General features: G+C 37.2%; 1 protein-coding gene across 5 annotated transcripts in view; it reads left to right on the forward strand.

Annotated features, from left to right (window-relative positions):
• The window catches only part of RALYL (RALY RNA binding protein like), a 382,641-nt gene that overhangs the window by 306,744 nt on the left and 61,990 nt on the right, over positions 1 to 13,907 (forward strand). For all 5 annotated transcript variants that reach the window (XM_085053115.1, XM_085053112.1, XM_085053113.1 and 2 more), the window contains one exon: positions 4,215 to 4,290. In XM_085053115.1, coding sequence (XP_084909241.1) covers positions 4,215 to 4,290 — 76 coding nt within the window. The remainder of the gene's footprint in view (positions 1 to 4,214; positions 4,291 to 13,907) is intronic.

Here is a 13,907-nt window from a genome sequence, read left to right on the forward strand (position 1 = left end):
CCACTGAATACAATGACTGCCCTCTATAATGTTATTCATGCTCTCTTTTAAATTATTATTATATTTTGTCATTAATCACTAGGCACTTTTCAGTTTAATTACAAAAAAAAAATACCACACTCAAAATTAGATCTATTCTACTGACGATACACAACCTTGAATGAAATTTAAATCTTATCCTTTAACTAAGCTCTGCTATGATAATACACATAGAATCAAAAATTGATTTCTTTTGATAAATTTCATTAGATTCTGAAAGCACAGAAGATAAGGATGCTGCATTACACTGTGGTGTTTTCTGCGTAGTCATGCTTATATTCATAATGTTTCCTTAGTATTTTGAATTTCAGTGATGAATTTATCTTGAAGTTGATATCTAAGTGAACATTTCTAGTATATGAGCACAGAAAATAACGTGAGTCCCTGGGCTGCTCCGTTCCTATGTAGAATTATCCAATCATAGAATCATAGAATGGTTTGGGTTGAAATGGACATTAATCATCTAGTTCAAACCTCCTTGCCATGGGCAGGGACACCTTGAACCAGACCAGGTTGCTAAGAGCCCAGTTCTACCTGGCCTTGAACACTTGCAGAGATGGGGCATCCATCCAGAGCTTCCCTGGGCAACCTGTTCCAGAGTCCTCACAGCAAACTTCTTCTTAATATCTAATCTAAACCTACTCTCATTTTGAAGCCATTATACCTTGTCCCATCATTATAGGCCCTTCTATAAAGTCCCCCTTAATTTTCTTGTAGGCACCCTGCAGGTATTAGAAGGCTGTTGTATGATCTCTCTGAAGCCTTCTCTTCTCCAGGCTGAACAACTCCAACTCTCTCAGACTGTCTTTATAGAGGGAGAGCTCCAGGACTTTGATCATCTTGGTGGCCCTCCCCTAGACTTGTTTCAAACAGGCCCATATCCAGCTTATGTTGGGGAACCCCAGGGCTGGACACAATATTCCAGCTGAGAGCAGAGTAGATGGGCAGAATTCCCTCCCTCGCCCTGCTTTAATGCAGCCCAGGGTACAGTTGGCTTTCTGGGCTGCAAGCACACATTTCCAGGTCACATCAAGCTTCTCATCTTCACCTCCAAATCCTGTTCTCAATCTGTTCTCCACCCAGCCTGTGTTAGTTCTTGGGATTGCCCAGACCAAGGTGCAGGACCTTGCACTTGGCCTTGTTGACCTTCATGAGGTTCACACAGGTCCACTTCTCATGCCCATTGAGGTCTCTCTGGATGGCATCCCTTCCCTTCAGTGTGCACACAGAGTGGTGTCATGGGCAAACCTGCTGAGGGTGCACTCAGTGCCACTGTCTGTGTCCCAGGAAAGATGTTAAACTGCACCAATACTGATCCCTGAGGAATGCCACTCGTCAGCAGTCTCCACTAGAAAATCTTCCCATTTAATACAACATTTTGAGTGTGACCATGAGTCATTTCTTTATCCACCAGGTGCCCAATTCATCAAATCCATGCCTCTCCAGAAGCAATGTGAATGTCTGTGTCCCTTGCAAAGTTGTCTGGTACATATTCATGTACAAGTGCAGTAGCTAATTTAACAGCATAAGGAGTGATACATCTCTGCATTCCTTCAGGGTGGAATCATTAGCACAGGTAAATCTCTGTGCTGCAGCCAGCAAATTTATTTGATACATAGTTTATGATGTAGTAGATGTAAATGTCTGCTGTGAAACCAGTGATGGATGAAGGAAGAGAACAACTTATCTAACAAGATTTCCAGTTGGGATAGAAATAATCTATCTTGTGAAATGTTGACAAGTTCACTTCTAATCTTAGTTAGAAAATTGAGGCTGGAATAGATAGTGCTGAAAAATAATGGGGTGAAAATCTGTTCTAACTTTTCAAAGCATTTCCTACATCCATTCTTAACTTGCTACAAAGTGCTTAGGGAGTTGCAGAGCTATTCAATCACTTTCATATTAACAGAAGAGCCCCATGTGCACAGCTTTTGTATGAACTATTTCCTGTGGTAAAGAGAATTTTTGGCTATTACTATCTGTATAAAGTAGTTCACTGTTTAGAGGTTTATTTAAGTGTGAGGGAATCTTAAAGGATTCTGAACAGCTTTGCCACTGTGCTTCTTACAGTGTCACCTTTCTGACATTTGTGATTGAAACGAAGAGAACACATAACAAACAGCCCTTAGCCTTCTACACTACTCACCTTTTTAAAAGTGGGTCTTGTAGAGCTGCAAAAATGTAAGTCTACAAGAATAGTCAAGATAATTCCAATTCTTTCCAAGTTATTTCCAAGAGCCAATGGAAATGCAATGGAACTACCAAAATCCCTCAGTGGCTTTCAGAAACATTTGGTGTCTACTTTGATGATTCAACATTGTAGAATTTATATATCTTGAAATAAGAACATCATAACTGAATTTATAACAAAGATGGGAGACAAAAATAATATATATTTAATAAAGCACTTGCCTAAAATTAAAGGCAGGAAAGCATTTCAATGAGTCATGAAAACTGTCTCCAATGTTCATCCAATTTCAGAGAGCTAGGTGAAACAAGAAAATTAATATTTTATGAAAAATTATGATTTAGTAGTAATAGAGCTCCTACAAAAGAATTTAATCAGTCAGATTAAATCAGCAGGCAGACTTAATCCCAAAGTACTTAATATTACGAAAATGTTACTAAAGTATTTTATATTATATGTTTCTACTTTAAAGCTTTTCATTTCAAGTCCTTGTATAATTTTAAATAAATGTTGGCTGAGCTCCAAGTATCAAAAATAAATGTAAAATTCTTTTAAATTCTTTTAAATATTTGAAGTATGAAATTTCCATTGGAAAAATATTTTCGGTCAGAAAAAAAAATTCTAAGGCACATACAATTTCAATGTTTCTGATAATTAAAAAAGATCAGATTGGGAGGTTTTTATTCACTTTATGTGAAATAAAAGTGTCCAGTCAGCAAGTCTCAGGCTTTTTTTTTTTTGCATTTTTTGAGGTAAAAAATAATAAATAAAAATGTTTAAGCTTTTAGCATCACTGCACTGGACAGTGTTTCTTCCTACTCCTACACCTCATTTTTCCAGCTCTCTTTTCCCTCCACTACACTCAATTTCAGGTCTAAACATAGACTTTGCCAAGAACATGTGTTTCCTTGAAAGTCTCAACCACCATGTGATTCTACATTTAATAGGATATGATGTTCTGTCACAGCAATTTTACACTGAAATAATTCTGATGATTTTGTTGACTGTTACTTTTTCTTTATGTTACTGAAGTTGAGATTTAGCTGCAGCATCCCTCATTGCACAAAATTTGTTTCCTAAACAGTTTAATTTTCTCCATGTGATTTTTTGTAATGTCAGCTTTGCAACATTCAATCAGAGTGGAGATTTTTGATACAAATTTGTGTTTATATAGACAGATTCCTAAGCCCAAGAAGGTATTCCCCACAGCAGGGTCTGTGCTTCTTTCTCCATGTGTAATTGTTCCAGCAACCATAACAAGGGACATCTACCTCCTGGTGTGTCTTTGAATGTGATTCAAATGAAGAGACAAATTTGAGAACAAGCATGATTAATGTCTATAGAATCTTAGGTTTTTTTTATATTTCAAGGATAAATTTTCAGGTAGAATAAAAGTGAACTTTTAAAGTGCTCACAAGATTTCTGATGTTTTTGAGAATAATAAGTTTATGCCTAAGAGAAAGAATTTGCAAAACCAGATTTTCTCTTTCTTCAAGGAGAGATGCATTTGGGTAGGAAATAGATACTCTCTTATTTGTTTTTGAAGAGTTAATTTCTAAGTGGATAGGGAAGTAGCAGTTAAAGATCAGTGTGTATTTCTTTCGAACCTAAAGAGGAACTCTTCAGAAGAGTTTCACCTCAACAGGATTTGACAAGATGTCGTAGTCTGTTTCACCATCTAAGTTACCATCCAAATATTCTTCTGTAATAGAAATACATTATTGGTTTCACCAAGTAGAAATTTTGTGTTTAAAAAATGTCATTTCTCTCCATTAACAATAACTAATATTTTGCCTAAAATCTTCATACACTACAGTAAAAATTTTTTGTAAAGTTTTGCAACATCAATTCAGAAGAGGTAAATACTAGACAGGTGTTTTAGGTATGCTGTCCATTTTCACTGCCTATTGCTCATTTTCAGTGACTTGAAGGTGCCTTTGCAAATTTCTGGATGTTTGACTTATTGATATCAAATGTTTGCTTTCAGATATCAACATGGCAGGAGAACCAAAACCATACAGACCAAAACCTGGCAACAAGCGGCCACTTTCAGCACTTTACAGGTAATCGAGATTTCACTTTAACTTACCCCAATACAATATTTATCAGAAAAATTATGCTAACCTAAAATGTATCTACCAGTGGCACTGTGCAATGTTTACCAAAATTATAATGAAGCACACAATAAAATTATAAATCTGTCATTGGCTAAATCTATTTGACAGAAAGATTGGTGCAGTGATCTAAGTATTTATAAATGCTCCCACTACTAGTACTAATATCAATAATTTTTTTTTTCTTAATTGAGTGCTCTTTCAACTTCCAGTCCTTGTGATTCAGTGCTTGGCTGTGGCCTCATTTTTTGTGACTTTTTTCTTTGTAGTGATCAGTGAAATAATAATTTCAGAGCAAAAAGACTGGTTTCTTATGGATTTTTTCTGCCAATAGTGAGAACCAAGTTCTGACAAAACAGGACTTCTCCCTCAAGTGTTCAGGAGAGCATTGATAGTGTCTTTCCCTATTCCCAGCTGTCTTTTGTTATGGAGTTTGTACAAACTTGAAGAAACATCCACTTTTTTTCAAAACCAATTAGGTTTAGTGAAGCATTACAGATTGTTAGGGCTACCATGCCCACATGTATTTCTGCTCATTAAACCTCACTTCCCATAAAAGTAACTACAGAATTTATGCTCCAGATCCATGGAAGGAATTAGGGCTGATTTCTACTGTATCTGAAACACAGATAGACTGGCTCTGAGAGCAACAGCTCAGCAGTGAAATCAGACACAGCAGTACATTTTCATGCCTTGTTTGCTCTGAAAGCTTCAGGTAGAAATTCAGGGGTGGGATCTCAGAATAAGACAACCAGGATCATTTTAGGTCTGAGTCTCCATGCTATATAGAAGCAGTTTGAAATTTTATCATATAGCTGCCCTTATCTGAAGTGATAGAAATATTATTTTTGGAGAAGAGAATCTGTGTTTCATCATTACTCTCAACTGCAAGCTGCTAAACTCTATAGGTGTTCCTGGTAACCTTGGTCTACTCTGTCCCTGTTGCCAGTATTTCAAAAGATTTTGAAAGATGTTCTGTGATTTCTGGCATTTATATTTTCCACCTGTGAGCTTTTGAAGGCTTTCTCAAAAATACTTGTTCTACAGAAAAGGCAAGGATAAGAGAGAGACCTGTGGAAAGGATAAGAGAGAGACCCATCCTTTCATGAATGTAGTGCAAACTATTTCTCTAGAAGATTATGAGGCTTTTATGAGCAACTAAGAGAATCCTTCCATTTCCCCCTTCATCTTCATTCTCCCTCTCTACTCTGACCTTGTAAGACCCCACCTGGAGTACTGTGTCCTGCTCTGGAGTACTAAGCAGAAGAAAGGACTTACAGGGGGCTTACAAAATAGAAGGAGAACACCTTTTTACATGGGAAGATAGTGATAGGATAAGGGGGAACAGTTTTCACATAAAGAGGAGGGCTTTAGATTAGATGTTGGGAAGAAATTCTACACTCAGAGGGTAGTGAGGTACTGGAACAAGTTGCCCAGAGTAGTTGTGGGTGTCCCATTCCTGGAAATGTTCAAGGCCAGGTTGGATGGGGTCCTGAGCGATCTGATATAGTGCATGGCATCCCTGCCCATGGTGGGGTGGTTGCAGCTAGATGACCTTTAAGGTTCCTTCCAAACCACTCTACTGTTCTATGGTATGTTACCTTCCAACTCAAACCATTCTATGATTGGATGATAATGAGGAACTTCTTTTATCTCAGTATCAGTTAAGCTAATAACATGTGAGAAGACCAATGACTAATAAAGTTTTGGCAACACTGAGAACATTTATTTATTTCACAACACTGTACTGTGTCTGACAGGGATGAAGTCAACTTTCTTTATAGGATCCCATATGTGTTTTGGATTTGTTACTAAAACACACTATTATTTTGGCTGTTGCTGAACAGTGTTTGCACAGCATCATGGTTTTCTCCTTTTCCTATTCTGCCTTTGCCATTAATAGGCTTGGTGTGGACAAGAAGTTGTGAAGGAATATATCTGAGACAGCTGACCCAGCCTGACCAAAGAAATATTCTCTCATATAGTCAGAAATAAAAACTGGGAAGGTGTTTCTTCCAAAGGAGCTGTTGCTTGGAGACTGCCCAGACTGCTTATTGGAGATGGAAAGTTATTGCCTTTGCATCACTTGAGGTTTTTTCCTCCTTCCTTCCCTTCTTACACTGCAATTATCTCAATCCATGAGGCTTTTTAACTTTTGGTGTCTCCTTCATCCTGATAGGGGACAACAGTAGGGGAGTGAGACAATGACTATGTAGGTGCTCAGCTACTGGACAGGATCCACAAGACTGAGAAAGTTAAGAGGGAAGTGGTTATATTAGATTTGATTTGCACTAAGAGAGTCACTGGTTAAAAGTTTATTTGTCACAAAATAGTCACTGTTAAAAGGAAAGACTCTAAGCAGTAGAAATAGTATAATGGATTTCAGAACAGATGGACTTAAATGAGCTCAGAGACCTGGTAAGTAGAAAGATTCTTGGAAAGAAATTTGAGGGAACAAAAGGAGTGCAGAAAATCTTGTATTGACTGTGCGTAAGGTAGAACAGAAAATTCTCCTGAAGCAGAAAAAGTCTAACAAAGGAATAATATGACAGCATCAACTTTCTCTAACATTCTAAAAATTGAAAAGGAATTGTACAAAATGTGGAATCAAAACCCCATGACTGGAAGTAGAAAAGAAGAGCAGAGTCATCCTACAGGATATCAGAAAGGCTAAAGCACATAACAGTATAAAAGGTAACAAGAAGATTATCATTAGAATAACATCCTCTGATTTTAGTTAGGAGGAAAAGAGAGCAGAGAGTAGATGATACAGAAAAGGCTTCTTTTACTTCAGCAAAAGTGGTTAGCTGACCAGCTATTAAAGAAAATCCATTTTAACCAGAGGCTATGCAATAAAAAATTAGGCTAACCAATATTTGACTAAGTGAATTTAATGGAAATGGTCTGATAATATTCACTGCAGTGTGTTCAAAGGACTAGCTGAATCTGTGTATGGACTATTAGTCATTGTTTCCAAAAGTTTATGAAGGTTATGTAAGGTAAGGAAACAGTGGGTATGGGCAGGTGTTATACCTATTTTTAAGAAGAAGAGATCCAGCAAATTATTAGGTCAGACTAGATTTGATTCTAAGAAATGTACTAGAACACATTATTAGAAATCAATTTATCAAGACCAAGAAGATAATAAAGTGGTAAAAAAATCAGGATCATATTATGCTGAAGGAATATAATTTCCTTCTTTGACAAGATAGCAAATTTAATGTATAAAGAGATGTGCTATATGGTCATTGTCTTGGTTTAGCAATGACACTCCCAATTGAGTGCAGCCTGAGACTCTCCCAAACCAGACTCTGCTTGCTCACTCCTGCCCCTTTCCTTCCCCCTTGCTGCTCCAGGGATGGAGTTGAGAATTGAAGGTAGAAAGAGGTGGAAATTACAGTTTGAAATAAGAACAATTTACTGGAAAGAGCAATGAGATTTAAAAACAAAAAAGGAAACAGTAACAGGGTTCTTACACGGAAAGCCCATGACAAATACCGACCAGCTTTTCAACACCACACCATGCATTCTCCCCAACTGGAAAAAGAATGTCTTTCTTCCCAGAAGCCAGAGAAAAAGTCCCTTTCCCCTGCCCCTGGAAGAGCTGTAAGATGGTATTCAATACTGGGGTTGTGGCCAGGCCTGCTCAGCACAGCACATGGCAGCCCACAACATCTGAGCTCAAAGGATCTCCTGCGCTCAGCCTGCAGCAGCTGGGACCAAGGGAGAACACCACCACACCCAGCTACTGTAGAAAAAATTAACTCTGTCCTCGATGAAACTCGGACAGTCGTTTAAACAAGATTTGACGCTTATTGTGTGCACAATTTTCATAAGCATGTTCATGAAATTTGTCTGGGAGAAACTGCCTTAAGGTAGACATCCAATGGAAAAACAGTGATGGTGTACAATGCAATGTTAAGGACAACAACTGTTATTTGTTCAGTCTCCTTTGTTAAAGACTTTTAAGTGGTATTTTTGACATGTGAGACAACATTAAGAATAATTTTAAGAGAAGCAAGCAGGAGTGCTGCACAGGTTTGCAGGATTTTATTTGTTTTGAATTGCTTGAGGCTTCAAAAGTGTTCAAAGAACTCTACATCTCTGAAAATAAGTTTGTGACACATTTATAGCTGGATATACACATAAATCATTAATACAGAGCAACTGATGTCTATGGTGTGTTATGTCCTCATAATTTGCTTGTGTGTCCAAGTCATTAGATAATTTTTTTCCTGTAATGGTAGAGTACTCTGTAATATCTCAGTTCAGGATCTACATGCCTTTATTTTAACTTTTCTAGTTTTGTGATCTGTGTGAAAATAATCTCATTTAATCTCATTACCTGTGTGAAACTTAGCATGAGCCTAAATGTGAGACACATAACATTTTTTAGATGCAAGACAGATAAGTAAATTATAAAAGGATTTCCAATTTTGTTTAGGCCTTAAAAATATTTTGAGAACATTTATTCTTTGCTTTGGAATGCTGTTAAACACATTATTAATGTTAAGAATACTTATTGAATGTCTTAAAGTGTGCTTAGAGTAGTGCTCAGGAATCAGCTAAAATCTAACATAGCTGTGGGCTCCATCAACATTCATCCTAATTTGCATTGCTGTTCAGTGTGTGAGGGGGACCTAAATCCCAGAAGGTTCAAAATTGTTCTGAATTTTCTTTTTAGCACAGCACTTCTGCAGAAAATCACATGCTTGAAAAATCTGCATCTTAAAATTGTTCTATTGGTTTAGCCTCCAGCAGAAAATAATTTCACTGGCAAATTTTAGCATCTTTGAAACACAAGGTGAAGATTAAAGGTGCTGACAGAAATGCGTTAAAACACTCTTTGAGAACAATGTTTTGGTAAAATAAAAGATCACACTTTGTCTTTTTAATTTAGTGGTGTTTTGATCAGTATTTCACTAAAGCAACTCTGTGTCACCATATGAAAATCCACTTAGTGTTTTTTTCCTCAGTGTTTATGCTCCAACATACCAAAGTAGAATCAACCACAAATGCTCTGATGGACTGGCATTCTGCTTCTCTACATCATAAAAGACATTTTTAACTAGTTGTTGTTCATTTCAGTCCACTACCATGTTATAGGACATGTTAAATACATGCCTGAAAGTTTTTCTCCATTTTGGAAGCCTTCATTTCTTTCATTTATTACAACTGGATGAGGCTCTTGGAGTTCCTGACTCTGGGGGTTGTTGTAACCATTCCCAGCTGCACAAGGAGTGGACCCAAGCCCCAGGACAGGCAGAGCAGAGCTGTTGTGCACATGCTGCCTGTGGCTGGCCTTCCCTCAGGACACATGGAATGTCCTTTCTGTGTGGCTGTCAACATGGCAGGGCTGGCTAAAAGTCTCATCTGGCACTCCTCTGGTAGTGACAAGACTGAGAGGGTTTGAGAAGGATAACAGGGGCTTTTGAGTCTTTTGAAAAAACAAAACCAGTGTGCTACAGGCTGGCAGAATGGTGCCCTTTTTTTTTTTTTTCATGGAAATGAACACAATTACTGCAGGCTCTGCTGTGTGAGGGGGTGGTGGGGATCTGCTGAAGACCACACAGGGCATGGGAGTCCAAACTGAGAGCATAGTATCCACATCACATCCAAGACTGCTTTCTGAGCAAACTAGTTAGTTGACCAAAGACAAATCCCCAGGAGTTAGGTGGTATTTGTACAATGCAGGAAAACAGGGGACTGGGATTTGGAAGAAAAATGGAAAGGTGAGTGTCTGAGCCCTGCCAGGGTATCTAGTCACTCTCTTTGCTTCTACAGGGTTTAATGTTGTAATTGACCTATAAACTTTTCCAAGACTGTTTTTTCTAAGAATAACCCTCCACATGTGGATTATTTTCATCTTTGCCAAACTTCAAGCCTCTTTAGAGGGCCACAAGCAAAACTGGCTCTGCCCCAATGCCATATCTTGAATGCTCAGTGAGAAGTTATTCAATTCACAGTCCTCCCAGTATTGCCATTGCTGTCTGGACAGGAAGCTGCCTAGCCCAAGGATCATCCTGCTGAGGCACATTCTGGAGTGAGACTATTAACAGAATAGATTTAGTGAATAGGTTAACAAAGACAGGAAAAGCTGGGTGAAATAGCCTCTCACTGTGTTCCCTTGGCTGTAACCAGAACCACCCACTTGTGTTGAGTTCCCACAACACTGCCCAGCTGTAGCATAGAGTGACCTTGCAAGGGCTTCCCTCCAGGACAAGTGTTTTCCAAGCTGTTTGCTGAAATTTCAGGTGTACAGTTCAGCACTCCCTGAGTGGTATTAGATAGCACAGTGATTTCCCATTACCAATCACTTCTCCAGATAATGCAATTGAAATGTATGTGCAACACGCTTGATTTAACATGCTACTAATTAGCTACATTAAACAGCATTTACTTTACCATTTCATAACTCCCATGGCTGCTGGAACAAATTACTTTATTTAAATGTCTAATATTAGTATACTGGAAAGGGATGTTCTTTTATTTATGTGGTGTGATTATTTTTTACATCAAAGTTTTATTTTTCCTTGACACAAATATTTTATCAATTTCCTCAGTACATTTTACTTTTAAAATCTCTACCACAAAACTGATTGAATTATGTTGCACATCTTACATTTCCTTTGGTTTTTCAGTCTTGTAGGAGAGGCTGAAAGAATTATTTACAGTCTTTCTCTACTTGCTCTCTGCTTCTCATATATGTGGTAAATATCGTTTATAGAGTTTGGTGTGGTTTGGTTTGCCTCAGAGGCATCCATTATTTGAGTTGGTTTTCTGAGCACTCCTGAGCACCCTTCATTTCAGGAGAAAGCATGAAAAGGACAGTGATGGGCAACTTGATTGTGTCTCCTAGTATAGGAATCTTCTTGAGATCATTCCTCCCACTTGAAAGCATTAATATAAACTCAGAAAGTCTGTGCCAAACAAGCATTATTGTTCTATTAGAATACTGCAATATTTTGCATAATTACTGTGGTAGTGTGCCACTGACAGTGTATTATCAATATTTTTAAACTTGGCATATAGTAAAAATAACTGCAAGTATAAGTGTCTTTATTAATTGAATACTGCCCTAGATTTCCAACAAGTTCTTTCTTTATACTTTCTTTTTCTTAATGACCTTGTGTGTCCATCATTATCACTGACCTACAAGAGACCAAAAACACAGTCCAGAAAACAGAAAACAAACTGGATTATTTCCAGTATTTTCTGATACTTTACTTTTGCATCAAATTGTGATTATGAGTCCTAGTTTATTCAATATACTGAACAAAAACATAATTTATGTTTATGGAACATAATCTTTCTGCAACTATTTCATATCAAAACTATATAGCGTGATATTTCTTTTGAATCAAAATGATTCTTTTTTTTATAGAATTGCATCCTCCTGATGCTTTTGATTACCTTTCCTCGTGAAGAAAGCAATTTTATTTCAGTGCAGTGGAATGGATCTAAGATTAATGTTGCTCTGCAGCTCTTCTCCTGACAAAAGATTTAGCTTCCATAAAAAATCCCCACATTTCTAGGCATGTTTAAATAGAGAGAATTCTAAGTCTAGTAGGATATTATTTATATTAATTTCATCAAAGAATTTTTCCAGTGGTCACATTTGAAACAGTCAATACTGTACAAAAAAATATAATTAAGTTTCAAAATCTCGAGCAGTTTAATTTTTGCTTCTGTGTAGAATTGAAATAGTATTCTCGATTACGTTAAAAATCTTAAAGGGTATAAACACAAAGCTACAGCAGATCCAGTGATTCAGTTTGATCTGAATCACTTTCTTTCAAATTTATTTTCTTTCAAGAAAAGAGCCCCATGTCAAATAACTAATATCATAGGAATAATTAAAAATATCTGCTGATGGAAGGCAGCCCATGCAGGTCTTAATTTCTGAATTACGTTGGTGTAAGTGCAATCAGTTGGTCCCATAGATGTTTAAAACAATACATGTGCTCAGAGGGGCTGGGAGAGGTAGACATGAATGTACAGCACTTGATAGCTTTAGAGAGGGGGAAATTGGGGGAGAGAAAGATACCTTAGGTCCTTAGCAATATTCAGGAAAACGTTTTTGCTTCTTTTTATTTTTAAATAAATCACAGCTAGAGAAATAGACCAAGACATAAAATACAACTGGTATCTTGATTTCTTCATTCAGTCATATAATTGCTAATGTGGTAACTCCAATAACAGCTAAGACAACAAAACTGTCTTTTTTTCCTTAATCTTCCTATTAACTACTTTTAAAATAGTGCTGACTCCCCTTAAGAAGGGGACCAGGGCAGGTTTTGCATCTCAGATCACCACTATATGGTAAATCTTACATTTTTCTCATGTTTGTTTGCTTTAATTCACCTTCACCATCTTTTAAACTGTGGTCTTGACACAGACTCATTTAGAAGTATGTCCTGCATAAAGAGTAGCACTTGTCTTTGTTACAATCTTCCCTCAAGGTATTCCTTAGAATTATACAGTCTTTCTTCTTTTTTTTTTTTTTTTTTATTTTGTTAAGAGGAAGTGGCACCAGCTTACACACAGGAAGCTGCACAGGAGCTGCATCCCTCTTCCTATCTCAGTACTCTTTAGGAGGTGATATATAATGTCATATGAATGATGCTGTTTTCTTCCACAAAAGCCCAGGCGCCATAACCACAGTCATGCTCAGAGATTAGCAAATTTGGAGAATAGTCTGTTCTCTTATTATTGGGTTTTTTTCCCTGGGATTTAAATTTCTTGCTTATATTTCCTTCTGCTATGAAACCTGAAGCAATACACTATAGCTAAAGTACCTAACTGTAAACCTATCATTTTTCTTCATGGTTTTTAATCACTGTTCATACCACAGTAGAACAGAAAACATAATCACAACCTTCTGATTGCATTGAAACTGTTATGACTCCTTTCTTATCCCAGAATTCTGGCTGCTGATATGAATGGAAAAAACTTTGGCTTGTAAATCAAAAAGTAAATTCCTAAAAGGTCCAGAGCACTGATGGGTTTGCCTGCAGGCAAAGAGAAATAGTACTTTTAGTCATGCATTCACTTTAATTTTTGACAGCCTGAGTCCTATTTCTATCCCTTATTACATGTGAGATTTCTACCCTTTATTACTGCATGGATTCTTGCATTTGATTTAAGAAATAAACAGTTTGGACTCAGTATGTTGTCTTCCATATGAAGATGATATCTTTTGTTGGTGTTCTGCTGTGTTTCAGTTAGGCTAAAAAGAAAAGAATAGTACTTTAAACATATTAAAAAATTTAGAAACTGACACCATGGTATCTTTTCTACATTTGATTTTTAGTGAAGAAGGCGTCATGGAAATAGTATCCAGATTTGCAGACACTGCTGTGTGGAAACTGTTTTATTAATTCCTAAAAGTGAGGACATAGGGTTTATGACAGACAATAGAGAAGGGTCTGTCCTGACATCCCAAATGAACAGTGGAATTCATTTTCAGGAATTTAGTAAACCCTTAATGGCTGCAGTAATCAGAGATGCAGAACGCTGTGCTTCAGAGAACCATTTAGTGGGCTTGCAATTAGGATTGGTTCTCA

The sequence above is a fragment of the Lichenostomus cassidix genome, chromosome 2 (genome assembly GCF_008360975.1).
Source record: "Lichenostomus cassidix isolate B80296 chromosome 2, HeHo_3.0, whole genome shotgun sequence".
Lineage (NCBI taxonomy): Eukaryota > Metazoa > Chordata > Aves > Passeriformes > Meliphagidae > Lichenostomus > Lichenostomus cassidix.